We start from the raw sequence: 27,501 nt of genomic DNA on the forward strand, positions 1-27,501 counted from the left end.
ACATTCAACATTTCTTTTCACAACTTAATTTATTTATCTGAAAAGAAAACGTACGAAGAAACACGATGAAAGGAATCAAAACCTTGCACAAAAGTGTTTGATTTAGTTCCCATCGTACTGCACATGCAGTCCTTCCCCAATCACATTCAACATTCTGCCCTACAGCACCAATCAGAAATCACCTCGCCACAGAGCGCTCCTCAGACCTCCAGGACTGGTACGTGACTGAGAGAAGCAGCACAGTAGAGGAGATAGGCAGACATAGGAGAATAGAAAAAGCAGCTTCATGCTATTCCATCTCCTTGGTAACGACCCAGCTTAAACTAATAACAAACCAATGCATTCAGATGGAATTCAGACTGTTAAAAGGTAAGGCAGTGCCGATAGATGACTCCCTGCCTACAGGCAGCATATTAGGTAGGCAGAAACTGGATTTCCTTGACTAATGTAATGGGATAAAACATGAATCATTAATTGAGACAGCATGGGTGAAGGCAGGGAAATAGGATGTTCCCGAGGATGAAGTTAGAGAAGTGCGATATTGGTGAGAGAGACAGAGACAGAGTTAGAGAGAGCTACAATGAACTACAGGACAAAATACAAACCCTCCGACCCAAAAAGGCCTGTGGTGTTGACCTAAATGAAATGATAAAATATTCAGACCACAAATTCAAATTAGTTTTCTTATACTCTTTAACCTTTAACATCATCCTTAGCTTTGGCATCTTCTGCAATATCACCCCAATTCACAAAAGTAAAGGAAAATTTGACCGCAATAACTACCGTGGGATATGCGTCAACAGCAACCTTGGGAAAATCCTCTGCATTATCATTAACAGCAGATTTGTACATGTCCTCAGTGAAACCAATGTACTGAGCAAATGTCAAATTGGCTTTTTACCAAATTACCGTACGACAGACCACGTATTCACCCTGTACACCCTAATTGACAAACAAACAAAACAAAACAAAAGGGAAAGTCTTCTCATGCTTTGTGGATTTCAAAAAAGCTTCTGACTCAATTTGGCATGAGGGTCTTCTATACAAATTGGGGGAAAACATACGACATTATAAAATCCATGTGCACAAACAACAAGTGTGCGGTTAAAATTGTAAATAACACACACATTTATTTCCACAGGGCCGTGGGGTGAGACAGGGATGCAGCTTGAGCCCCACCCTCTTCAACATATATATCAATGAATTAGCAAGGGCACTAGAACAGTCTGCAGCACCCGGCCTCAACCTACTAAAATCTTAAGTCAAATGTCTACTATTTGCTGATGATCTGGTTCTTCTGTCCCCAACCAAGGAGGGCCTACAGCAGCACCTAGACCTTCTGCACCGATTCTGTTAGATCTGGGACCCTCAGTAATTCTCAGTAAGACAAAAATAATGCTGTTCCAAAAAAGGCCCAGTTGCCAGGACCACAAATACAAATTCCATCTAGACACCATTGCCCTAGAGCACACAAAAAACTATACATACCTCGGCCTAAACATCAGCATCACAGGTTACTTCTACAAAGCTGTGAACAATCTGAGAGACAAGGCAAGAAGGGCATTCTATGCCATCAAAAGGAACATAAAATTTGACATACCAATTAGGATCTGGAAAAAATACTTGAATCAGTTATAGAACCCATTGCCCTTTATGGTTGTGAGGTCTGGGGTCCGCTCACCAACCAAGAATTGACAAAATGGGACAAACACCAAATTGAGACTCTGGATGCAGAATTCTGTAAAAAATATCCTCTGTGTACAACATAAAACACAAAATAATGCATGCAGAGCAGAATTAGGCCGATACCCGCTAATTATCAAAATCCAGAAAAGAGCCATTCAATTCTACAACGATCTAAAAGGAAGCGATTCCCAAACCTTCCATAACAAAGCCATCGCCTACAGAGAGATTAAACTAGAGAAGAATCCCTTAAGCAAGCTGGTCCTGGGGATCTGTTCACAAACACAAACACACCCCACAGAGCCCCAGGACAGCAACACAATTAGACCCAACCAAATCATGAGAAAACAAAAAGATAATTACTTGACACATTGGAAAGAATTTACCAAAAAGAGCAAACTGGAATGCTATTTGGCCCTAAACAGAGAGTACACAGTGGCAGAATACCTGACCACTGTGACTGACCACAAATTAAGGAAAGCTTTGACTATGTACAGACTCAGTGAGCATGGCCTTGCTATTGAGAGAGGCCACCCTAGGCAGACCTGGCTCAAGAGAAGACAGGCTATGTGCACACTGCCCACAAACTGAGGTGGAATCTGAGCTACACATATTAGAGACACATATTTCCCTCAGATTATAGAGACCCACAAAGAATTCCAAAACAAATCCAATTTTGATAAACTCCCATATCTATTTGGTGAAATATCACAGTGTACCATCACAGCAGCAAGATTTGTGGCCTGTAGCCACAAGAAAGAACCAACATCATTGTAAATACAACCCATATTTATGTTTATTAATTTCCCCTTTTGTGATTTAACTATTTGCACATCATTATAACATTGTACATAGCCATGATATGACATTTGAAATGTGTATATTCCTTTGAAACTTGTGAGTGGAATTTTTACTGTTAATTTTTGATTGATTATTTCACTTTTGTTTATTATCTATTTCACTTGCTTTGGCAATGTAAACATATGTTTCCCATGCCAATAAAGCCCTTTGAATTGAGAGAGAGAGAGAGAGAGAGAGAGAGAGAGAGAGAGAGAGAGAGAGAGAGAGAGAGAGAGAGAGAGAGAGAGAGAGAGAGAGAGAGAGAGAGAGAGAGAGAGAGAGAGAGAGAGAGAGAGACCACAATGTGCAAGATTTGTGGCCCGTTGTCATGAGAAAAGGGCAACCAGGGGCGCACAAACAACATTGTAAATACCACCAATATTTATATGTTTATTTATCTTCCCCTACTACTCGTACTATAATTGGTAAAACATTGTACATAATATAACACTTGAAATGCCTTTATATTTTTTAAACCTTTGTGAGTGCAATGTTTACTGTTAAATTGTGATATTTTTTGGTTTATGTTGTTTTTGTTTCTTCTCACTTTTAGTTATTGCTTATTTCACTTGCTTTGGCCATGTAAACATGTTTCCCATCCCAATAAAGCCACTGAATTGAATTGAGAGAGGTACAGAACGAGATGGTGAAGGCGAAAAGTGAAGTCTTTGCCTCCTCATCTTTCTCTCTCCTTTTCCTAACAAGTGCTGCTTGATTGGTGCTTTATGACGGTTTGCTGAACAGGAAAAGGCTTTGTTTCCCAGGAGGCAAAGTGTCCATGCTAATAAAATTACTCCTCCCAGACACGCTGTCAACACAATCTGTCCATCATGGGAGAGCCGGAGAGAATGGAATGGGTATACTGCTTTATACTATCTTGTCTGATAGGAAATGCGTAGAATACACCTGCAAAGACTGTCACAAATCACAGGAGGTGTTCAGGTGGAAAATGAGACAGGCCCTTAATCAAGCAGACCAGAAACTCTGGGGAAATGGATGTCAGTTCATAGTATGCTGGAACAGAGAAAGACACATATGGGTCTTTCTCTAAACTAGGGTACCAGTGAGGATTTCCTACACTTGACAACTTGTTACAGCTGTTGATAAATCATTGATAATAATTTGTCAATTTTTTTCAAGTCATTACATTAATATATAAGGGGGATCACAGCTATACTCAATAATATTCACCAGTTGATTTAAAACTTATGTTTAACCCTTTATCATGGTTGGTGTCTTGACGGATTTGTCCGAAATCGTGTGACATAAAACATTACTTTTCTGTCCTTGCATTTATGGAAGTGTAAGATATCGTTATATTATATATTAAGCATGAATCAGTTAAACATTGAACTTGAACCCTGTAAGAACTTGAACCCTGTAAGAATCCGATCTGGCTGTCGGACAGTTATTGTATAGAGATCTCAGAAATGCAGTGGAACTACATAACATTTTGTGTCTCCTTATGTCAGGGGGTGAACACAGTTTTCACGGGCACACAAATCCCAAATGATGTGATTGCTAACCGAAAGAGTATTACCTTGATACTGTCATTAACGTGGTTCTTCAATAGTTATGAATAACACTTGTTGGATGCACATTTGGTGTCCAGCTGACTAGTTACGCTGCTTTATTTTCACACATCATCATCTGATCCAGGAAGGAATATTCTGAATGAGAGTCAAGTGATGAACAGCTGTTGTGATCGTGCATGTGATGCAGCAACAGCCCAAGTGCTGGGAAAAATGCGGGTGAAGACAGTTGTTCCTGGATTCATGTTGGATCTAATATCCCTAATTAATTGATGCTGATCATCTGTTGTTGTCTGCCTGGTTCACAGCAGGGTCTTGTTAGATTTAACAGTGAAAGCATCAAGGTAATGAGTTCATGTTTTCAGATTATTTTTTTTTAAAGATGTTTTTTTTGAAAATCTGACATTTCCTCAGTTCTGTGCTTTAAAAGTCCTTGTAATTATTGTAGACAATTTATAAGTTATCCTGCTCCCTCATAATTCATTATCTGTGATTTCATTTTTGATCAGTTTTTGTGAGAGATGTGGTCACTTTCGTTTGTTTCCCGCCGCTTCAATTGAAGGGTGTTGCATTGCACTACTCTGTTGCTGTAAAACCATGTGTGGTTATAATGATGACGACAACATCTACATCTGCGTCGGCCACATAGGCTACAGAAAAGTCGCCATGCATGCATCCAATTTATTTAGTCAGGCAATGTCCACATTATTCTCATATATTTTATAATGTAATAATAATTTGAATATCAATGCATTTGCAAGGCCTAAAAAAATGCATTGTTTTTAGTGGTAATGGTCTACTTTATTGACACTTTTTGCTAGCTTTTCTGGGGGAGGGAGGGTTCTATATTAGGCCCTATAAGTACAATTATATAACATATACAATTGTATAACATTGAGGTCCATGAAAATTACAATTAAGTACTTGAAAAAGTCCCCGGAAGTCCTTGAATTTGACTTGCCAATGTGTGTATGAACCCTGCTTAAAGGAGGTATAGTCCTAGGTCTATGTTGTTGTGTAGGTGGGCCAAGTTGCATAAATGACCTTTTATTCCTCTAAGTACAAATGTGAAACTACATTATTTATTTTTTAAACCATTTGAAAATATTTATCCCAATGTCACACGTTGGCCCCATTATGTATAACACACATGCGCATACTATGCATGCACACGCTCAGCCATCCCAACGAATCCCACACTCAATGCTCTGACCTGCAAACTTGACGTGGAACTTGTTCTCAGGTTTGAGGATCTGGACATACAGGGGGCAGTTTGGGGCAAAGTCTTTCACCGCCCAGGCTCTTAGAATGGTCTGGTGATCCTGGTAGAGAAAAAGAGAGAGTGAGGGAGAAAGAGAGAGAGAGAAAGAGAGAGAGAGAAAGAGAGAGAGAGAAAAAGAGAGAGAGAGAGAAAGAGCGAGACAGAGAGAGAGAGGAAGGGAGGATGGGATAGAGTAGCAAGAAAGAGACTCAAATCATTAGCAGCACCAGTAGCTCCACCACAGTCACAGATTGTATCTCTTCTATATATAATCCCCCTGATAAGCCTCTTCAACTAGGGCACGGAGCTTTCAACAGAACTAACCGCCTATAGCCACACCAGAAAGTAAAATTCCCTCAAATTCCCGTAATTATGTCACAGGTGTGAAACAGTGTGTGAAGAACGGCAACGCAGAGAGGAAAATAGGAGGCAGGGTAAAATAAGAAGATAGATAATTGCTGTGAAATAGTTCTTAGCATGATCATTTACATTTTTATAAAACTATAGTAGAGGAAGAGAGAGAAAGCTGTGAAGGAGGGAAAGAAGAGTGGAGGACAGGAAAAGAAGGAGGGTGGCGTGGAGATTATAAGTATTAAAAGGAGATTGAGGAACGTACAGCAGCGAAGCGGTCCACCTCGAATCGGTTACTGAGGATAAAACAGGCCTCAGCATCGTCCATCCTACAGCCAGTTAGTAGAGCAGCAGGAGGGGTCAGGCCAAGACAGGACACAGGTCAGATAGAGGCAGGAGGAGGAGAGAGGATCAGGAGATGAAAGGATGAGAGGAGAGAGAGAGGGGGTGGATGTTGTTGTTGTCATATTTTTGAGAGAGAACAAAGGAGGAACAGGACAATAGAACAATACATTTGTCCTTCAAACACACACTACTTCACTGCGAGTTACTACCAGGGGAGCAGAAGAGACAAGGAGGAGAAAATACAATCATTTTATTTGCTGTTTTTATTTAACAGCAAATAAAGAGTACTGTAACTGCTATCTGCCCTGATAACTGTCAAACATAGCCTATGAGATATGCCCCTGTTGCATGTCTTGGTTTGGGGCCCCTGGAGGGGCGGCAGGTAGCCTAGTGGTTAGAGCGTTGGGCCAGTAACTGAAGGTTGCTGGATCGAATCCCCGAGCTGACAAGGTAAAAATCAGTCGTTCTGCCACCTGAGCAAGGCAGTTAACCTGTTACCCGGCCGCCAAAGATGTTGATTATGGAAACCCACCGCACCTCTCTGATTCAGATGGGTTGGGTTAAATGCAGAAGACACATTTCAGTTGAATGCATTCAGTTATACAACTGACTAGGTATCCCCCTTCCTTTCCCTTTCACTGTAACATAGCTGTGATTTGGGGCCCCTGTAGCATGGCTGTGATTTGGGGTGCCTGAGTGGGGGCCCGATGCAGGGGACTCACTTGGCCCTCATGAGGTCTTGGTCCTTGAGGGCGGAGCCCTGCAGGTAGATGACCCTCTGAGCCCACAGGGGCACATGGAGGACCCTCCGCACCTGGACATCCATCTCTGCTGGGCACAGGATCACCACGTAGTAGTCCTATAGACGCACACACACACACACACACACACACACACACTGGGATTAATGGGAGGGCAGAGAGGGTCTCACACACTCAGTCAATTATGAAGACACGTACACACCCTCACCCAGCTGCTCCTGAAAATAAAACATGTTGTTTGATCTATGCTAATGCTGATTGAATCCCCTGTTTTAACCTCAGCTGCTTCCTGGAGAGGATTACAGAGATGTACACACACGCACACACACATGAATACACGCACACACACGTTAGTCACATCTCATCTTCCCAATGGAAAACTGTGTAGAATTGCAGGAAATTAACTCTAAAACGTTGCTTTTTTTTCTCTGCTGTCAAGAGGGGAGGGTAGCTAAAGGGGGGACCAACATTTTGCTTACGGCCTCCATAAGGCTAGGGTCGGCTCTGACTGCATGACTGCATGTGTGGATATAGATGTGGGTACGCAGACCAGCGAGTCACTGAGGCCCCTCATGATGAGATCAGATTTTTTGTGGCCCCCACCCCCATCAAAGTTGCCCATCCCTGCCCTAGTTAATGTTTTTTGGAGAGACCTGCAGTCTGGGGTGAGCGAAGAACTCGTTGAGGAAGTCCATGAGGAGGTCTATCTTGAGGCAGCTGACACACAGCACCACATGCTTCTCCGTCTGGGCTCGGTATCGGCTGTAGTTCCCCCCAGACTTCTGGCGCTCCATCCACAGGAAGGCCAGCTGCTCAAACTACAGATGGGAAGAATTATATTAGTGTAATTAGTGATGGACAGACAGTAGATGGGTTGAGGTAGTGATAGATAGATAGTAGGTGGGTTGAGGCAGTGATAGACAGACAGTAGGTGGGTTGAGGTAGTGATAGATAGACAGTAGATGGGTTGAGGTAGTGATAGACAGACAGTAGGTGGGTTGAGGCAGTGATAGTGACAGACAGTAGGTGGGTTGAGGTAGTGATAGACAGACAGTAGGTGGGTTGAGGTAGTGATAGACAGACAGTAGGTGGGTTGAGGTAGTGAAAGACAGTAGGTGGGTTGAGGTAGTGATAGACAGACAGTAGGTGGGTTGAGGTAGTGATAGACAGACAGTAGTTGGGTTGAGGTAGTGATAGACAGACAGTAGTTGGGTTGAGGTAGTGATAGATAGACAGTAGGTGGGTTGAGGTAGTGATAGACAGACAGTAGGTGGGTTGAGGTAGTGAAAGACAGTAGGTGGGTTGAGGCAGTGATAGTGACAGACAGTAGGTGGGTTGAGGTAGTGATAGTGACAGACAGTAGGTGGGTTGAGGTAGTGATAGACAGACAGTAGGTGGGTTGAGGTAGTGATAGTGACAGACAGTAGGTGGGTTGAGGCAGTGATACTGAAAGACAGTAGGTGGGTTGAGGTAGTGATAGACAGACAGTAGGTGGGTTGAGGTAGTGATAGACAGACAGGAGTTGGGTTGAGGTAGTGATAGACAGACAGTAGTTGGGTTGAGGTAGTGATAGACAGACAGTAGGTGGGTTGAGGTAGTGATAGTGAAAGACAGTAGGTGGGTTGTGGTAGTGAAAGACAGTAGGTGGGTTGAGGCAGTGATAGACAGACAGTAGGTGGGTTGAGGTAGTGATAGACAGACAGTAGGTGGGTTGAGGTAGTGATAGTGAAAGACAGTATGTGGGTTGAGGTAGTGATAGTGAAAGACAGTAGGTGGGTTGAGGTAGTGATAGACAGACAGTAGGTGGGTTGAGGTAGTGATAGACAGACAGTAGGTGGGTTGAGGTAGTGATAGTGAAAGACAGTAGGTGGGTTGTGGTAGTGAAAGACAGTAGGTGGGTTGAGGCAGTGATAGACAGACAGTAGGTGGGTTGAGGTAGTGATAGTGACAGACAGTAGGTGGGTTGAGGCAGTGATACTGAAAGACAGTAGGTGGGTTGAGGTAGTGATAGACAGACAGTAGGTGGGATGGGGTAGTGATAGACAGACAGTAGTTGGGTTGAGGTAGTGATAGACAGACAGTAGTTGGGTTGAGGTAGTGATAGATAGACAGTAGGTGGGTTGATGTAGTGATAGACAGACAGTAGGTGGGTTGAGGTAGTGAAAGACAGTAGGTGGGTTGAGGCAGTGATAGTGACAGACAGTAGGTGGGTTGAGGTAGTGAAAGACAGTAGGTGGGTTGAGGCAGTGATAGACAGACAGTAGGTGGGTTGAGGTAGTGATAGTGACAGACAGTAGGTGGGTTGAGGCAGTGATACTGAAAGACAGTAGGTGGGTTGAGGTAGTGATAGACAGACAGTAGGTGGGTTGAGGTAGTGAAAGACAGTAGGTGGGTTGAGGCAGTGATAGTGACAGACAGTAGGTGGGTTGAGGTAGTGAAAGACAGTAGGTGGGTTGAGGTAGTGATAGTGACAGACAGTACGTGGTTTGAGGCAGTGATAGACAGACAGTAGGTGGGTTGAGGTAGTGATAGTGACAGACAGTAGGTGGGTTGAGGCAGTGATAGGCAGACAGTAGGTGGGTTGAGGTAGTGAAAGACAGTAGGTGGGTTGAGGCAGTGATAGTGACAGACAGTAGGTGGGTTGAGGTAGTGATAGGCAGACAGTAGGTGGGTTGAGGTAGTGAAAGACAGTAGGTGGGTTGAGGCAGTGATAGTGACAGACAGTAGGTGGGTTGAGGTAGTGATACTGAAAGACAGTAGGTGGGTTGAGGTAGTGATACTGAAAGACAGTAGGTGGGTCGAGGTAGTGATACTGAAAGACAGTAGGTGGGTTGAGGTAGTGATACTGAAAGACAGTAGGTGGGTTGAGGTAGTGATACTGAAAGACAGTAGGTGGGTTGAGGTAGTGATACTGAAAGACAGTAGGTGGGTTGAGGTAGTGATACTGAAAGACAGTAGGTGGGTTGAGGCAGTGATACTGAAAGACAGTAGGTGGGTTGAGGCAGTGATAGTGACAGACAGTAGGTGGGTTGAGGCAGTGATAGTGACAGACAGTAGGTGGGTTGAGGTAGTGAAAGACAGTAGGTGGGTTGAGGTAGTGATAGACAGACAGTAGGTGGGTTGAGGTAGTGATAGATAGACAGTAGGTGGGTTGAGGTAGTGATAGTGAAAGACAGTAGGTGGGTTGAGGTAGTGATAGTGACAGACAGTAGGTGGGTTGAGGTAGTGATAGTGACAGACAGTAGGTGGGTTGAGGTAGTGAAAGACAGTAGGTGGGTTGAGGTAGTGATAGATAGACAGCAGGTGGGTTGAGGTAGTGGTAGACAGACATTAGATGGGTTGAGGTAGTGATAGTGAAAGACAGTAGGTGGGTTGAGGTAGTGATAGATAGACAGTAGGTGGGTTGAGGTAGTGATAGTGAAAGACAGTAGGTGGGTTGAGGTAGTGATAGATAGACAGTAGGTGGGTTGAGGTAGTGATAGTGACAGACAGTAGATGGGTTGAGGTAGTGATAGTGACAGACAGTAGGTGGGTTGAGGTAGTGATAGTGAAAGACAGTAGGTGGGTTGAGGTAGTGATAGATTGACAGTAGGTGGGTTGAGGTAGTGATAGATAGACAGTAGGTGGGTTGAGGTAGTGATAGTGAAAGACAGTAGGTGGGTTGAGGTAGTGAAAGACAGTAGGTGGGTTGAGGTAGTGATAGTGACAGACAGTAGGTGGGTTGAGGTAGTGATAGTGAAAGACAGTAGGTGGGTTGAGGTAGTGATAGTGAAAGACAGTAGGTGGGTTGAGGTAGTGATAGTGACAGACAGTAGGTGGGTTGGGGTAGTGATAGTGAAAGACAGTAGGTGGGTTGTGGTAGTGAAAGACAGTAGGTGGGTTGAGGCAGTGATAGACAGACAGTAGGTGGGTTGAGGTAGTGATAGTGACAGACAGTAGGTGGGTTGAGGCAGTGATACTGAAAGACAGTAGGTGGGTTGAGGTAGTGATAGACAGACAGTAGGTGGGTTGAGGTAGTGATAGTGACAGACAGTAGGTGGGTTGAGGCAGTGATACTGAAAGACAGTAGGTGGGTTGAGGTAGTGATAGACAGACAGTAGGTGGGTTGAGGTAGTGAAAGACAGTAGGTGGGTTGAGGTAGTGATAGTGACAGACAGTAGGTGGTTTGAGGCAGTGATAGACAGACAGTAGGTGGGATGAGGTAGTGATAGTGACAGACAGTAGGTGGTTTGCGGCAGTGATAGACAGACAGTAGGTGGGTTGATGTAGTGATAGTGACAGACAGTAGGTGGGTTGAGGCAGTGATAGGCAGACAGTAGGTGGGTTGAGGTAGTGAAAGACAGTAGGTGGGTTGAGGCAGCGATAGTGACAGACAGTAGGTGGGTTGAGGTAGTGATAGATAGATAGTAGGTGGGTTGAGGTAGTGATAGTGACAGACAGTAGGTGGGTTGAGTCAGTGATAGGCAGACAGTAGGTGGGTTGAGGTAGTGAAAGACAGTAGGTGGGTTGAGGCAGTGATAGTGACAGACAGTAGGTTGGTTGAGGCAGTGATACTGAAAGACAGTAGGTGGGTTGAGTTAGTGATACTGAAAGACAGTAGGTGGGTTGAGGTAGTGATACTGAAAGACAGTAGGTGGGTTGAGGTAGTGATACTGAAAGACAGTAGGTGGGTTGAGGTAGTGATACTGAAAGACAGTAGGTGTGTTGAGGCAGTGATACTGAAAGACAGTAGGTGGGTTGAGGCAGTGATAGTGACAGACAGTAGGTGGGTTGAGGCAGTGATAGTGACAGACAGTAGGTGGGTTGAGGTAGTGAAAGACAGTAGGTGGGTTGAGGTAGTGATAGACAGACAGTAGGTGGGTTGAGGTAGTGATAGATAGACAGTAGGTGGGTTGAGGTAGTGATAGTGAAAGACAGTAGGTGGGTTGAGGTAGTGATAGTGACAGACAGTAGGTGGGTTGAGATAGTGATAGTGACAGACAGTAGGTGGGTTGAGGTAGTGAAAGACAGTAGGTGGGTTGAGGTAGTGATAGATAGACAGTAGGTGGGTTGAGGTAGTGTTAGTGACAGACAGTAGGTGGGTTGAGGTAGTGATAGTGAAAGACAGTAGGTGGGTTGAGGCAGTGATAGACAGACAGTAGGTGGGTTGAGGTAGTGATAGACAGACAGTAGATCGGTTGAGGTAGTGATAGTGAAAGACAGTAGGTGGGTTGAGGTAGTGGTAGATAGACAGTAGGTGGGTTGAGGTAGTGATAGTGAAAGACAGTAGGTGGGTTGAGGTAGTGATAGATAGAAGGTAGGTGGGTTGAGGTAGTGATAGTGAAAGACAGTAGATGGGTTGAGGTAGTGATAGTGACAGACAGTAGGTGGGTTGAGGTAGTGATAGTGAAAGACAGTAGGTGGGTTGAGGTAGTGATAGATAGACAGTAGGTGGGTTGAGGTAGTGATAGATAGACAGTAGGTGGGTTGAGGTAGTGATAGTGAAAGACAGTAGGTGGGTTGAGGTAGTGATAGTGACAGACAGTAGGTGGGTTGGGGTAGTGATAGTGAAAGACAGTAGGTGGGTTGTGGTAGTGAAAGACAGTAGGTGGGTTGAGGCAGTGATAGACAGACAGTAGGTGGGTTGAGGTAGTGATAGTGACAGACAGTAGGTGGGTTGAGGCAGTGATACTGAAAGACAGTAGGTGGGTTGAGGTAGTGATAGACAGACAGTAGGTGGGTTGAGGTAGTGATAGTGACAGACAGTAGGTGGGTTGAGGCAGTGATACTGAAAGACAGTAGGTGGGTTGAGGTAGTGATAGACAGACAGTAGGTGGGTTGAGGTAGTGAAAGACAGTAGGTGGGTTGAGGTAGTGATAGTGACAGACAGTAGGTGGTTTGAGGCAGTGATAGACAGACAGTAGGTGGGATGAGGTAGTGATAGTGACAGACAGTAGGTGGTTTGCGGCAGTGATAGACAGACAGTAGGTGGGTTGATGTAGTGATAGTGACAGACAGTAGGTGGGTTGAGGTAGTGATAGACAGACAGTAGGTGGGTTGAGGTAGTGATAGTGAAAGACAGTAGGTGGGTTGAGGTAGTGATAGTGAAAGACAGTAGGTGGGTTGAGGTAGTGATAGACAGACAGTAGGTGGGTTGAGGTAGTGATAGACAGACAGTAGGTGGGTTGAGGTAGTGATAGTGAAAGACAGTAGGTGGGTTTTGGTAGTGAAAGACAGTAGGTGGGTTGAGGCAGTGATAGACAGACAGTAGGTGGGTTGAGGTAGTGATAGTGACAGACAGTAGGTGGGTTGAGGCAGTGATACTGAAAGACAGTAGGTGGGTTGAGGTAGTGATAGACAGACAGTAGGTGGGATGGGGTAGTGATAGACAGACAGTAGTTGGGTTGAGGTAGTGATAGACAGACAGTAGTTGGGTTGAGGTAGTGATAGATAGACAGTAGGTGGGTTGATGTAGTGATAGACAGACAGTAGGTGGGTTGAGGTAGTGAAAGACAGTAGGTGGGTTGAGGCAGTGATAGTGACAGACAGTAGGTGGGTTGAGGTAGTGAAAGACAGTAGGTGGGTTGAGGCAGTGATAGACAGACAGTAGGTGGGTTGAGGTAGTGATAGTGACAGACAGTAGGTGGGTTGAGGCAGTGATACTGAAAGACAGTAGGTGGGTTGAGGTAGTGATAGACAGACAGTAGGTGGGTTGAGGTAGTGAAAGACAGTAGGTGGGTTGAGGCAGTGATAGTGACAGACAGTAGGTGGGTTGAGGTAGTGAAAGACAGTAGGTGGGTTGAGGTAGTGATAGTGACAGACAGTACGTGGTTTGAGGCAGTGATAGACAGACAGTAGGTGGGTTGAGGTAGTGATAGTGACAGACAGTAGGTGGGTTGAGGCAGTGATAGGCAGACAGTAGGTGGGTTGAGGTAGTGAAAGACAGTAGGTGGGTTGAGGCAGTGATAGTGACAGACAGTAGGTGGGTTGAGGTAGTGATAGGCAGACAGTAGGTGGGTTGAGGTAGTGAAAGACAGTAGGTGGGTTGAGGCAGTGATAGTGACAGACAGTAGGTGGGTTGAGGTAGTGATACTGAAAGACAGTAGGTGGGTTGAGGTAGTGATACTGAAAGACAGTAGGTGGGTCGAGGTAGTGATACTGAAAGACAGTAGGTGGGTTGAGGTAGTGATACTGAAAGACAGTAGGTGGGTTGAGGTAGTGATACTGAAAGACAGTAGGTGGGTTGAGGTAGTGATACTGAAAGACAGTAGGTGGGTTGAGGTAGTGATACTGAAAGACAGTAGGTGGGTTGAGGCAGTGATACTGAAAGACAGTAGGTGGGTTGAGGCAGTGATAGTGACAGACAGTAGGTGGGTTGAGGCAGTGATAGTGACAGACAGTAGGTGGGTTGAGGTAGTGAAAGACAGTAGGTGGGTTGAGGTAGTGATAGACAGACAGTAGGTGGGTTGAGGTAGTGATAGATAGACAGTAGGTGGGTTGAGGTAGTGATAGTGAAAGACAGTAGGTGGGTTGAGGTAGTGATAGTGACAGACAGTAGGTGGGTTGAGGTAGTGATAGTGACAGACAGTAGGTGGGTTGAGGTAGTGAAAGACAGTAGGTGGGTTGAGGTAGTGATAGATAGACAGCAGGTGGGTTGAGGTAGTGGTAGACAGACATTAGATGGGTTGAGGTAGTGATAGTGAAAGACAGTAGGTGGGTTGAGGTAGTGATAGATAGACAGTAGGTGGGTTGAGGTAGTGATAGTGAAAGACAGTAGGTGGGTTGAGGTAGTGATAGATAGACAGTAGGTGGGTTGAGGTAGTGATAGTGACAGACAGTAGATGGGTTGAGGTAGTGATAGTGACAGACAGTAGGTGGGTTGAGGTAGTGATAGTGAAAGACAGTAGGTGGGTTGAGGTAGTGATAGATTGACAGTAGGTGGGTTGAGGTAGTGATAGATAGACAGTAGGTGGGTTGAGGTAGTGATAGTGAAAGACAGTAGGTGGGTTGAGGTAGTGAAAGACAGTAGGTGGGTTGAGGTAGTGATAGTGACAGACAGTAGGTGGGTTGAGGTAGTGATAGTGAAAGACAGTAGGTGGGTTGAGGTAGTGATAGTGAAAGACAGTAGGTGGGTTGAGGTAGTGATAGTGACAGACAGTAGGTGGGTTGGGGTAGTGATAGTGAAAGACAGTAGGTGGGTTGTGGTAGTGAAAGACAGTAGGTGGGTTGAGGCAGTGATAGACAGACAGTAGGTGGGTTGAGGTAGTGATAGTGACAGACAGTAGGTGGGTTGAGGCAGTGATACTGAAAGACAGTAGGTGGGTTGAGGTAGTGATAGACAGACAGTAGGTGGGTTGAGGTAGTGATAGTGACAGACAGTAGGTGGGTTGAGGCAGTGATACTGAAAGACAGTAGGTGGGTTGAGGTAGTGATAGACAGACAGTAGGTGGGTTGAGGTAGTGAAAGACAGTAGGTGGGTTGAGGTAGTGATAGTGACAGACAGTAGGTGGTTTGAGGCAGTGATAGACAGACAGTAGGTGGGATGAGGTAGTGATAGTGACAGACAGTAGGTGGTTTGCGGCAGTGATAGACAGACAGTAGGTGGGTTGATGTAGTGATAGTGACAGACAGTAGGTGGGTTGAGGCAGTGATAGGCAGACAGTAGGTGGGTTGAGGTAGTGAAAGACAGTAGGTGGGTTGAGGCAGCGATAGTGACAGACAGTAGGTGGGTTGAGGTAGTGATAGATAGATAGTAGGTGGGTTGAGGTAGTGATAGTGACAGACAGTAGGTGGGTTGAGTCAGTGATAGGCAGACAGTAGGTGGGTTGAGGTAGTGAAAGACAGTAGGTGGGTTGAGGCAGTGATAGTGACAGACAGTAGGTTGGTTGAGGCAGTGATACTGAAAGACAGTAGGTGGGTTGAGTTAGTGATACTGAAAGACAGTAGGTGGGTTGAGGTAGTGATACTGAAAGACAGTAGGTGGGTTGAGGTAGTGATACTGAAAGACAGTAGGTGGGTTGAGGTAGTGATACTGAAAGACAGTAGGTGTGTTGAGGCAGTGATACTGAAAGACAGTAGGTGGGTTGAGGCAGTGATAGTGACAGACAGTAGGTGGGTTGAGGCAGTGATAGTGACAGACAGTAGGTGGGTTGAGGTAGTGAAAGACAGTAGGTGGGTTGAGGTAGTGATAGACAGACAGTAGGTGGGTTGAGGTAGTGATAGATAGACAGTAGGTGGGTTGAGGTAGTGATAGTGAAAGACAGTAGGTGGGTTGAGGTAGTGATAGTGACAGACAGTAGGTGGGTTGAGATAGTGATAGTGACAGACAGTAGGTGGGTTGAGGTAGTGAAAGACAGTAGGTGGGTTGAGGTAGTGATAGATAGACAGTAGGTGGGTTGAGGTAGTGTTAGTGACAGACAGTAGGTGGGTTGAGGTAGTGATAGTGAAAGACAGTAGGTGGGTTGAGGCAGTGATAGACAGACAGTAGGTGGGTTGAGGTAGTGATAGACAGACAGTAGATCGGTTGAGGTAGTGATAGTGAAAGACAGTAGGTGGGTTGAGGTAGTGGTAGATAGACAGTAGGTGGGTTGAGGTAGTGATAGTGAAAGACAGTAGGTGGGTTGAGGTAGTGATAGATAGAAGGTAGGTGGGTTGAGGTAGTGATAGTGAAAGACAGTAGATGGGTTGAGGTAGTGATAGTGACAGACAGTAGGTGGGTTGAGGTAGTGATAGTGAAAGACAGTAGGTGGGTTGAGGTAGTGATAGATAGACAGTAGGTGGGTTGAGGTAGTGATAGATAGACAGTAGGTGGGTTGAGGTAGTGATAGTGAAAGACAGTAGGTGGGTTGAGGTAGTGATAGTGACAGACAGTAGGTGGGTTGGGGTAGTGATAGTGAAAGACAGTAGGTGGGTTGTGGTAGTGAAAGACAGTAGGTGGGTTGAGGCAGTGATAGACAGACAGTAGGTGGGTTGAGGTAGTGATAGTGACAGACAGTAGGTGGGTTGAGAGAGTGATACTGAAAGACAGTAGGTGGGTTGAGGTAGTGATAGACAGACAGTAGGTGGGTTGAGGTAGTGATAGTGACAGACAGTAGGTGGGTTGAGGCAGTGATACTGAAAGACAGTAGGTGGGTTGAGGTAGTGATAGACAGACAGTAGGTGGGTTGAGGTAGTGAAAGACAGTAGGTGGGTTGAGGTAGTGATAGTGACAGACAGTAGGTGGTTTGAGGCAGTGATAGACAGACAGTAGGTGGGATGAGGTAGTGATAGTGACAGACAGTAGGTGGTTTGCGGCAGTGATAGACAGACAGTAGGTGGGTTGATGTAGTGATAGTGACAGACAGTAGGTGGGTTGAGGCAGTGATAGGCAGACAGTAGGTGGGTTGAGGTAGTGAAAGACAGTAGGTGGGTTGAGGCAGCGATAGTGACAGACAGTAGGTGGGTTGAGGTAGTGATAGAGAGATAGTAGGTGGGTTGAGGTAGTGATAGTGACAGACAGTAGGTGGGTTGAGTCAGTGATAGGCAGACAGTAGGTGGGTTGAGGTAGTGAAAGACAGTAGGTGGGTTGAGGCAGTGATAGTGACAGACAGTAGGTTGGTTGAGGCAGTGATACTGAAAGACAGTAGGTGGGTTGAGTTAGTGATACTGAAAGACAGTAGGTGGGTTGAGGTAGTGATACTGAAAGACAGTAGGTGGGTTGAGGTAGTGATACTGAAAGACAGTAGGTGGGTTGAGGTAGTGATACTGAAAGACAGTAGGTGTGTTGAGGCAGTGATACTGAAAGACAGTAGGTGGGTTGAGGCAGTGATAGTGACAGACAGTAGGTGGGTTGAGGCAGTGATAGTGACAGACAGTAGGTGGGTTGAGGTAGTGAAAGACAGTAGGTGGGTTGAGGTAGTGATAGACAGACAGTAGGTGGGTTGAGGTAGTGATAGATAGACAGTAGGTGGGTTGAGGTAGTGATAGTGAAAGACAGTAGGTGGGTTGAGGTAGTGATAGTGACAGACAGTAGGTGGGTTGAGATAGTGATAGTGACAGACAGTAGGTGGGTTGAGGTAGTGAAAGACAGTAGGTGGGTTGAGGTAGTGATAGATAGACAGTAGGTGGGTTGAGGTAGTGTTAGTGACAGACAGTAGGTGGGTTGAGGTAGTGATAGTGAAAGACAGTAGGTGGGTTGAGGCAGTGATAGACAGACAGTAGGTGGGTTGAGGTAGTGATAGACAGACAGTAGATCGGTTGAGGTAGTGATAGTGAAAGACAGTAGGTGGGTTGAGGTAGTGAAAGACAGTAGGTGGGTTGAGGTAGTGATAGTGACAGACAGTAGGTGGGTTGAGGTAGTGATAGTGAAAGACAGTAGGTGGGTTGAGGTAGTGATAGTGAAAGACAGTAGGTGGGTTGAGGTAGTGATAGATAGACAGTAGGTGGGTTGAGGTAGTGATATATAGACAGTAGGTGGGTTGAGGTAGTGATAGTGAAAGACAGTAGGTGGGTTGAGGTAGTGAAAGACAGTAGGTGGGTTGAGGTAGTGATAGTGACAGACAGTAGGTGGGTTGAGGTAGTGATAGTGAAAGACAGTAGGTGGGTTGAGGTAGTGATAGTGAAAGACAGTAGGTGGGTTGAGGTAGTGATAGTGACAGACAGTAGGTGGGTTGAGGTAGTGATAGTGAAAGACAGTAGGTGGGTTGAGGTAGTGATAGTGAAAGACAGTAGGTGGGTTGAGGGGGTGATAGTGACAGAGATGAGGTGGGTTGAGGTAGTGATACTGAAAGACAGTAGGTGCTCTTGAGGTAGTGATAGTGAAAGACAGTAGGTGGGTTGAGGTAGTGATAGTGAAAGACAGTAGGTGGTCTTGAGGTAGTGATAGTGAAAGACAGTAGGTGGGTTGAGGTAGTGATAGTGAAAGACAGTAGGTGGGTTGAGGTAGTGATAGTGAAAGACAGTAGGTGGGTTGAGGTAGTGAAAGACAGTAGGTGGGTTGAGGTAGTGATAGTGACAGACAGTAGGTGGGTTGAGGTAGTGATAGTGAAAGACAGTAGGTGGGTTGAGGTAGTGATAGTGAAAGACAGTAGGTGGGTTGAGGTAGTGATAGTGACAGACAGTAGGTGGGTTGAGGTAGTGATAGTGAAAGACAGTAGGTGGGTTGAGGTAGTGAAAGACAGTAGGTGGGTTGAGGCAGTGATAGACAGACGGTAGGTGGGTTGAGGTAGTGATAGTGACAGACAGTAGGTGGGTTGAGGCAGTGATACTGAAAGACAGTAGGTGGGTTGAGGTAGTGATAGACAGACAGTAGGTGGGTTGAGGTAGTGAAAGACAGTAGGTGGGTTGAGGCAGTGATAGACAGACAGTAGGTGGGATGAGGTAGTGATAGTGACAGACAGTAGGTGGTTTGCGGCAGTGATAGACAGACAGTAGGTGGGTTGATGTAGAGATAGTGACAGACAGTAGGTGGGTTGAGGCAGTGATAGGCAGACAGTAGGTGGGTTGAGGTAGTGAAAGACAGTAGGTGGGTTGAGGCAGCGATAGTGACAGACAGTAGGTGGGTTGAGGTAGTGATAGAGAGATAGTAGGTGGGTTGAGGTAGTGATAGTGACAGACAGTAGGTGGGTTGAGTCAGTGATAGGCAGACAGTAGGTGGGTTGAGGTAGTGAAAGACAGTAGGTGGGTTGAGGCAGTGATAGTGACAGACAGTAGGTTGGTTGAGGCAGTGATACTGAAAGACAGTAGGTGGGTTGAGTTAGTGATACTGAAAGACAGTAGGTGGGTTGAGGTAGTGATACTGAAAGACAGTAGGTGGGTTGAGGTAGTGATACTGAAAGACAGTAGGTGGGTTGAGGTAGTGATACTGAAAGACAGTAGGTGTGTTGAGGCAGTGATACTGAAAGACAGTAGGTGGGTTGAGGCAGTGATAGTGACAGACAGTAGGTGGGTTGAGGCAGTGATAGTGACAGACAGTAGGTGGGTTGAGGTAGTGAAAGACAGTAGGTGGGTTGAGGTAGTGATAGACAGACAGTAGGTGGGTTGAGGTAGTGATAGATAGACAGTAGGTGGGTTGAGGTAGTGATAGTGAAAGACAGTAGGTGGGTTGAGGTAGTGATAGTGACAGACAGTAGGTGGGTTGAGATAGTGATAGTGACAGACAGTAGGTGGGTTGAGGTAGTGAAAGACAGTAGGTGGGTTGAGGTAGTGATAGATAGACAGTAGGTGGGTTGAGGTAGTGTTAGTGACAGACAGTAGGTGGGTTGAGGTAGTGATAGTGAAAGACAGTAGGTGGGTTGAGGCAGTGATAGACAGACAGTAGGTGGGTTGAGGTAGTGATAGACAGACAGTAGATCGGTTGAGGTAGTGATAGTGAAAGACAGTAGGTGGGTTGAGGTAGTGAAAGACAGTAGGTGGGTTGAGGTAGTGATAGTGACAGACAGTAGGTGGGTTGAGGTAGTGATAGTGAAAGACAGTAGGTGGGTTGAGGTAGTGATAGTGAAAGACAGTAGGTGGGTTGAGGTAGTGATAGATAGACAGTAGGTGGGTTGAGGTAGTGATAGATAGACAGTAGGTGGGTTGAGGTAGTGATAGTGAAAGACAGTAGGTGGGTTGAGGTAGTGAAAGACAGTAGGTGGGTTGAGGTAGTGATAGTGACAGACAGTAGGTGGGTTGAGGTAGTGATAGTGAAAGACAGTAGGTGGGTTGAGGTAGTGATAGTGAAAGACAGTAGGTGGGTTGAGGTAGTGATAGTGACAGACAGTAGGTGGGTTGAGGTAGTGATAGTGAAAGACAGTAGGTGGGTTGAGGTAGTGATAGTGAAAGACAGTAGGTGGGTTGAGGGGGTGATAGTGACAGAGATGAGGTGGGTTGAGGTAGTGATACTGAAAGACAGTAGGTGCTCTTGAGGTAGTGATAGTGAAAGACAGTAGGTGGGTTGAGGTAGTGATAGTGAAAGACAGTAGGTGGTCTTGAGGTAGTGATAGTGAAAGACAGTAGGTGGGTTGAGGTAGTGATAGTGAAAGACAGTAGGTGGGTTGAGGTAGTGATAGTGAAAGACAGTAGGTGGGTTGAGGTAGTGAAAGACAGTAGGTGGGTTGAGGTAGTGATAGTGACAGACAGTAGGTGGGTTGAGGTAGTGATAGTGAAAGACAGTAGGTGGGTTGAGGTAGTGATAGTGAAAGACAGTAGGTGGGTTGAGGTAGTGATAGTGACAGACAGTAGGTGGGTTGAGGTAGTGATAGTGAAAGACAGTAGGTGGGTTGAGGTAGTGAAAGACAGTAGGTGGGTTGAGGCAGTGATAGACAGACGGTAGGTGGGTTGAGGTAGTGATAGTGACAGACAGTAGGTGGGTTGAGGCAGTGATACTGAAAGACAGTAGGTGGGTTGAGGTAGTGATAGACAGACAGTAGGTGGGTTGAGGTAGTGAAAGACAGTAGGTGGGTTGAGGCAGTGATAGTGACAGACAGTAGGTGGGTTGAGGCAGTGATAGGCAGACAGTAGGTGGGTTGAGGTAGTGAAAGACAGTAGGTGGGTTGAGGCAGCGATAGTGACAGACAGTAGGTGGGTTGAGGTAGTGATAGATAGATAGTAGGTGGGTTGAGGTAGTGATAGTGACAGACAGTAGGTGGGTTGAGTCAGTGATAGGCAGACAGTAGGTGGGTTGAGGTAGTGAAAGACAGTAGGTGGGTTGAGGCAGTGATAGTGACAGACAGTAGGTTGGTTGAGGCAGTGATACTGAAAGACAGTAGGTGGGTTGAGTTAGTGATACTGAAAGACAGTAGGTGGGTTGAGGTAGTGATACTGAAAGACAGTAGGTGGGTTGAGGTAGTGATACTGAAAGACAGTAGGTGGGTTGAGGTAGTGATACTGAAAGACAGTAGGTGTGTTGAGGCAGTGATACTGAAAGACAGTAGGTGGGTTGAGGCAGTGATAGTGACAGACAGTAGGTGGGTTGAGGCAGTGATAGTGACAGACAGTAGGTGGGTTGAGGTAGTGAAAGACAGTAGGTGGGTTGAGGTAGTGATAGACAGACAGTAGGTGGGTTGAGGTAGTGATAGATAGACAGTAGGTGGGTTGAGGTAGTGATAGTGAAAGACAGTAGGTGGGTTGAGGTAGTGATAGTGACAGACAGTAGGTGGGTTGAGATAGTGATAGTGACAGACAGTAGGTGGGTTGAGGTAGTGAAAGACAGTAGGTGGGTTGAGGTAGTGATAGATAGACAGTAGGTGGGTTGAGGTAGTGTTAGTGACAGACAGTAGGTGGGTTGAGGTAGTGATAGTGAAAGACAGTAGGTGGGTTGAGGCAGTGATAGACAGACAGTAGGTGGGTTGAGGTAGTGATAGACAGACAGTAGATCGGTTGAGGTAGTGATAGTGAAAGACAGTAGGTGGGTTGAGGTAGTGGTAGATAGACAGTAGGTGGGTTGAGGTAGTGATAGTGAAAGACAGTAGGTGGGTTGAGGTAGTGATAGATAGAAGGTAGGTGGGTTGAGGTAGTGATAGTGAAAGACAGTAGATGGGTTGAGGTAGTGATAGTGACAGACAGTAGGTGGGTTGAGGTAGTGATAGTGAAAGACAGTAGGTGGGTTGAGGTAGTGATAGATAGACAGTAGGTGGGTTGAGGTAGTGATAGATAGACAGTAGGTGGGTTGAGGTAGTGATAGTGAAAGACAGTAGGTGGGTTGAGGTAGTGAAAGACAGTAGGTGGGTTGAGGTAGTGATAGTGACAGACAGTAGGTGGGTTGAGGTAGTGATAGTGAAAGACAGTAGGTGGGTTGAGGTAGTGATAGTGAAAGACAGTAGGTGGGTTGAGGTAGTGATAGTGACAGACAGTAGGTGGGTTGAGGTAGTGATAGTGAAAGACAGTAGGTGGGTTGAGGTAGTGATAGTGAAAGACAGTAGGTGGGTTGAGGGGGTGATAGTGACAGAGATGAGGTGGGTTGAGGTAGTGATACTGAAAGACAGTAGGTGCTCTTGAGGTAGTGATAGTGAAAGACAGTAGGTGGGTTGAGGTAGTGATAGTGAAAGACAGTAGGTGGTCTTGAGGTAGTGATAGTGAAAGACAGTAGGTGGGTTGAGGTAGTGATAGTGAAAGACAGTAGGTGGGTTGAGGTAGTGATAGTGAAAGACAGTAGGTGGGTTGAGGTAGTGAAAGACAGTAGGTGGGTTGAGGTAGTGATAGTGACAGACAGTAGGTGGGTTGAGGTAGTGATAGTGAAAGACAGTAGGTGGGTTGAGGTAGTGATAGTGAAAGACAGTAGGTGGGTTGAGGTAGTGATAGTGACAGACAGTAGGTGGGTTGAGGTAGTGATAGTGAAAGACAGTAGGTGGGTTGAGGTAGTGAAAGACAGTAGGTGGGTTGAGGCAGTGATAGACAGACGGTAGGTGGGTTGAGGTAGTGATAGTGACAGACAGTAGGTGGGTTGAGGCAGTGATACTGAAAGACAGTAGGTGGGTTGAGGTAGTGATAGACAGACAGTAGGTGGGTTGAGGTAATGAAAGACAGTAGGTGGGTTGAGGCAGTGATAGTGACAGACAGTAGATGGGTTGAGGTAGTGAAAGACAGTAGGTGGGTTGAGGTAGTGATAGTGACAGACAGTAGGTGGTTTGAGGCAGTGATAGACAGACAGTAGGTGGGTTGAGGTAGTGATAGTGACAGACAGTAGGTGGTTTGAGGCAGTGATAGACAGACAGTAGGTGGGTTGAGGTAGTGATAGTGACAGACAGTAGGTGGGTTGAGGCAGTGATAGGCAGACAGTAGGTGGGTTGAGGTATTGAAAGACACTAGGTGGGTTGAGGCAGCGATAGTGACAGACAGTAGGTGGGTTGAGGTAGTGATAGATAGATAGTAGGTGGGTTGAGGTAGTGATAGTGACAGACAGTAGGTGGGTTGAGGCAGTGATAGGCAGACAGTAGGTGGGTTGAGGTAGTGAAAGACAGTAGGTGGGTTGAGGCAGTGATAGTGACAGACAGTAGGTGGGTTGAGGTAGTGATACTGAAAGACAGTAGGTGGGTTGAGGTAGTGATACTGAAAGACAGAAGGTGGGTTGAGGTAGTGATACTGAAAGACAGTAGGTGGGTTGAGGTAGTGATACTGAAAGACAGTAGGTGGGTTGAGGTAGTGATACTGAAAGACAGTAGGTGGGTTGAGGTAGTGATACTGAAAGACAGTAGGTGGGTTGAGGCAGTGATAGTGACAGACAGTAGGTGGGTTGAGGCAGTGATAGTGACAGACAGTAGGTGGGTTGAGGTAGGGAAAGACAGTAGGTGGGTTGAGGTAGTGATAGACAGACAGTAGGTGGGTTGAGGTAGTGATAGATAGACAGTAGGTGGGTTGAGGTAGTGATTGTGAAAGACAGTAGGTGGGTTGAGGTAGTGATAGTGACAGACAGTAGGTTGGTTGAGGCAGTGAAAGACAGTAGGTGGGTTGAGGTAGTGATAGATAGACAGTAGGTGGGTTGAGGTAGTGATAGTGACAGACAGTAGGTGGGTTGAGGTAGTGATAGTGAAAGACAGTAGGTGGGTTGAGGCAGTGATAGACAGACAGTAGGTGGGTTGAGGTAGTGATAGACAGACAGTAGATGGGTTGAGGTAGTGATAGTGAAAGACAGTAGGTGGGTTGAGGTAGTGGTAGATAGACAGTAGGTGGGTTGAGGTAGTGATAGTGAAAGACAGTAGGTGGGTTGAGGAAGTGATAGATAGAAGGTAGGTGGGTTGAGGTAGTGATAGTGAAAGACAGTAGATGGGTTGAGGTAGTGATAGTGACAGACAGTAGGTGGGTTGAGGTAGTGATAGTGAAAGACAGTAGGTGGGTTGAGGTAGTGATAGATAGACAGTAGGTGGGTTGAGGTAGTGATAGATAGACAGTAGGTGGGTTGAGGTAGTGATAGTGAAAGACAGTAGGTGGGTTGAGGTAGTGAAAGACAGTAGGTGGGTTGAGGTAGTGATAGTGACAGACAGTAGGTGGGTTGAGGTAGTGATAGTGAAAGACAGTAGGTGGGTTGAGGTAGTGATAGTGAAAGACAGTAGGTGGGTTGAGGTAGTGATAGTGACAGACAGTAGGTGGGTTGAGGTAGTGATAGTGAAAGACAGTAGGTGGGTTGAGGTAGTGATAGTGAAAGACAGTAGGTGGGTTGAGGGGGTGATAGTGAAAGATAGTAGGTGGGTTGAGGTAGTGATAGACGGACAGTAGGTGGGTTGAGGCAGTGATAGAAAGACAGTAGGTGGTTTGAGGCAGTGATAGTGACAGAGATGAGGTGGGTTGAGGTAGTGATACTGAAAGACAGTAGGTGCTCTTGAGGTAGTGATAGTGAAAGACAGTAGGTGGGTTGAGGTAGTGATAGTGAAAGACAGTAGGTGGTCTTGAGGTAGTGATAGTGAAAGACAGTAGGTGGGTTGAGGTAGTGATAGTGAAAGACAGTAGGTGGGTTGAGGTAGTGATAGTGAAAGACAGTAGGTGGGTTGAGGTAGTGAAAGACAGTAGGTGGGTTGAGGTAGTGATAGTGACAGACAGTAGGTGGGTTGAGGTAGTGATAGTGAAAGACAGTAGGTGGGTTGAGGTAGTGATAGTGAAAGACAGTAGGTGGGTTGAGGTAGTGATAGTGACAGACAGTAGGTGGGTTGAGGTAGTGATAGTGAAAGACAGTAGGTGGGTTGAGGTAGTGAAAGACAGTAGGTGGGTTGAGGCAGTGATAGACAGACAGTAGGTGGGTTGAGGTAGTGATAGTGACAGACAGTAGGTGGATTGAGGCAGTGATACTGAAAGACAGTAGGTGGGTTGAGGTAGTGAAAGACAGTAGGTGGGTTGAGGTAGTGATAGTGACAGACAGTAGGTGGTTTGAGGCAGTGATAGACAGACAGTAGGTGGGTTGAGGTAGTGATAGTGACAGACAGTAGGTGGGTTGAGGCAGTGATAGACAGACAGTAGGTGGGTTGAGGTAGTGATAGTGACAGACAGTAGGTGGGTTGAGGCAGTGATAGGCAGACAGTAGGTGGGTTGAGGTAGTGAAAGACAGTAGGTGGGTTGAGGCAGCGATAGTGACAGATAGTAGGTGGGTTGAGGTAGTGATAGATAGATAGTAGGTGGGTTGAGGTAGTGATAGTGACAGACAGTAGGTGGGTTGAGGCAGTGATAGGCAGACAGTAGGTGGGTTGAGGTAGTGAAAGACAGTAGGTGGGTTGAGGTAGTGATACTGAAAGACAGTAGGTGGGTTGAGGTAGTGATACTGAAAGACAGTAGGTGGGTTGAGGTAGTGATACTGAAAGACAGTAGGTGGGTTGAGGTAGTGATACTGAAAGACAGTAGGTGGGTTGAGGTAGTGATACTGAAAGACAGTAGGTGGGTTGAGGTAGTGATACTGAAAGACAGTAGGTGGGTTGAGGCAGTGATAGTGACAGACAGTAGGTGGGTTGAGGTAGGGAAAGACAGTAGGTAGGTTGAGGTAGTGATAGACAGACAGTAGGTGGGTTGAGGTAGTGATAGATAGACAGTAGGTGGGTTGAGGTAGTGATAGTGACAGACAGTAGGTGGGTTGAGGTAGTGATAGTGAAAGACAGTAGGTGGGTTGAGGCAGTGATAGACAGACAGTAGGTGGGTTGAGGTAGTGATAGACAGACAGTAGATGGGTTGAGGTAGTGATAGTGGAAGACAGTAGGTGGGTTGAGGTAGTGGTAGATAGACAGTAGGTGGGTTGAGGTAGTGATAGTGAAAGACAGTAGGTGGGTTGAGGTAGTGATAGATAGAAGGTAGTTGGATTGAGGTAGTGATATTGACAGACAGTAGATGGGTTGAGGTAGTGATAGTGACAGACAGTAGGTGGGTTGAGGTAGTGATAGTGAAAGACAGTAGGTGGGTTGAGGTATTGATAGATAGACAGTAGGTGGGTTGAGGTAGTGATAGTGAAAGACAGTAGGTGGGTTGAGGTAGTGAAAGACAGTAGGTGGGTTGAGGTAGTGATAGTGACAGACAGTAGGTGGGTTGAGGTAGTGATAGTGAAAGACAGTAGGTGGGTTGAGGTAGTGATAGTGAAAGACAGTAGGTTGGTTGAGGTAGTGATAGTGACAGACAGTAGGTGGGTTGAGGTAGTGATAGTGAAAGACAGTAGGTGGGTTGAGGTAGTGATAGTGAAAGACAGTAGGTGGGTTGAGGGGGTGATAGTGAAAGATAGTAGGTGGGTTGAGGTAGTGATAGACGGACAGTAGGTGGGTTGAGGCAGTGATAGAAAGACAGTAGGTGGTTTGAGGCAGTGATAGTGACAGAGATGAGGTGGGTTGAGGTAGTGATACTGAAAGACAGTAGGTGGTCTTGAGGTAGTGATAGTGAAAGACAGTAGGTGGGTTGAGGTAGTGATAGTGAAGGACAGTAGGTGGTCTTGAGGTAGTGATAGTGAAAGACAGTAGGTGGGTTGTGGTAGTGATAGTGAAAGACAGTAGGTGGGTTGAGGTAGTGATAGATAGAGAGTAGATGGGTTGAGGAAGTGATAGATAGACAGTAGATGGGTTGAGGTAGTGATAGAGGGTATATTTTGGTATATTTTGCTTGATCTTGCATAGAAATACCTGCCCTGCGCGCAAATCTAGGCCTATAAAAGTTCCCATTTGGGGATGTCTAATAGTATTTCTGATTTTCTTAACTCACCACCACTGATGAGCTGTGGAGATTCTCAAAGTATTTTTTTCGTCACCTCACACAGAAAATCAACAGAGTGTTTTACATCCATTGCGAATGACAATAGTTCCTCACTGTATTTGAAAAATATTTCCAACACTCTCCT

The 27,501-nt window shown here is 45.9% G+C and overlaps 1 protein-coding gene across 1 annotated transcript in view; it reads right to left on the reverse strand.

The window, feature by feature from the left end:
• Window positions 1–27,501, reverse strand: part of LOC129833529 (potassium channel subfamily T member 2-like) — a 130,830-nt gene that overhangs the window by 26,562 nt on the left and 76,767 nt on the right. Inside the window, exons 11-14 of the mRNA XM_055898188.1 lie at window positions 7,427–7,591; window positions 6,735–6,871; window positions 5,933–5,996; window positions 5,269–5,377 (exon numbers count right to left, since the gene is read on the reverse strand). Coding sequence (XP_055754163.1) covers window positions 5,269–5,377; window positions 5,933–5,996; window positions 6,735–6,871; window positions 7,427–7,591 — 475 coding nt within the window. The remainder of the gene's footprint in view (window positions 1–5,268; window positions 5,378–5,932; window positions 5,997–6,734; window positions 6,872–7,426; window positions 7,592–27,501) is intronic.

The sequence above is a fragment of the Salvelinus fontinalis genome, chromosome 34 (assembly GCF_029448725.1).
Source record: "Salvelinus fontinalis isolate EN_2023a chromosome 34, ASM2944872v1, whole genome shotgun sequence".
NCBI classification, from domain to species: domain Eukaryota; kingdom Metazoa; phylum Chordata; class Actinopteri; order Salmoniformes; family Salmonidae; genus Salvelinus; species Salvelinus fontinalis.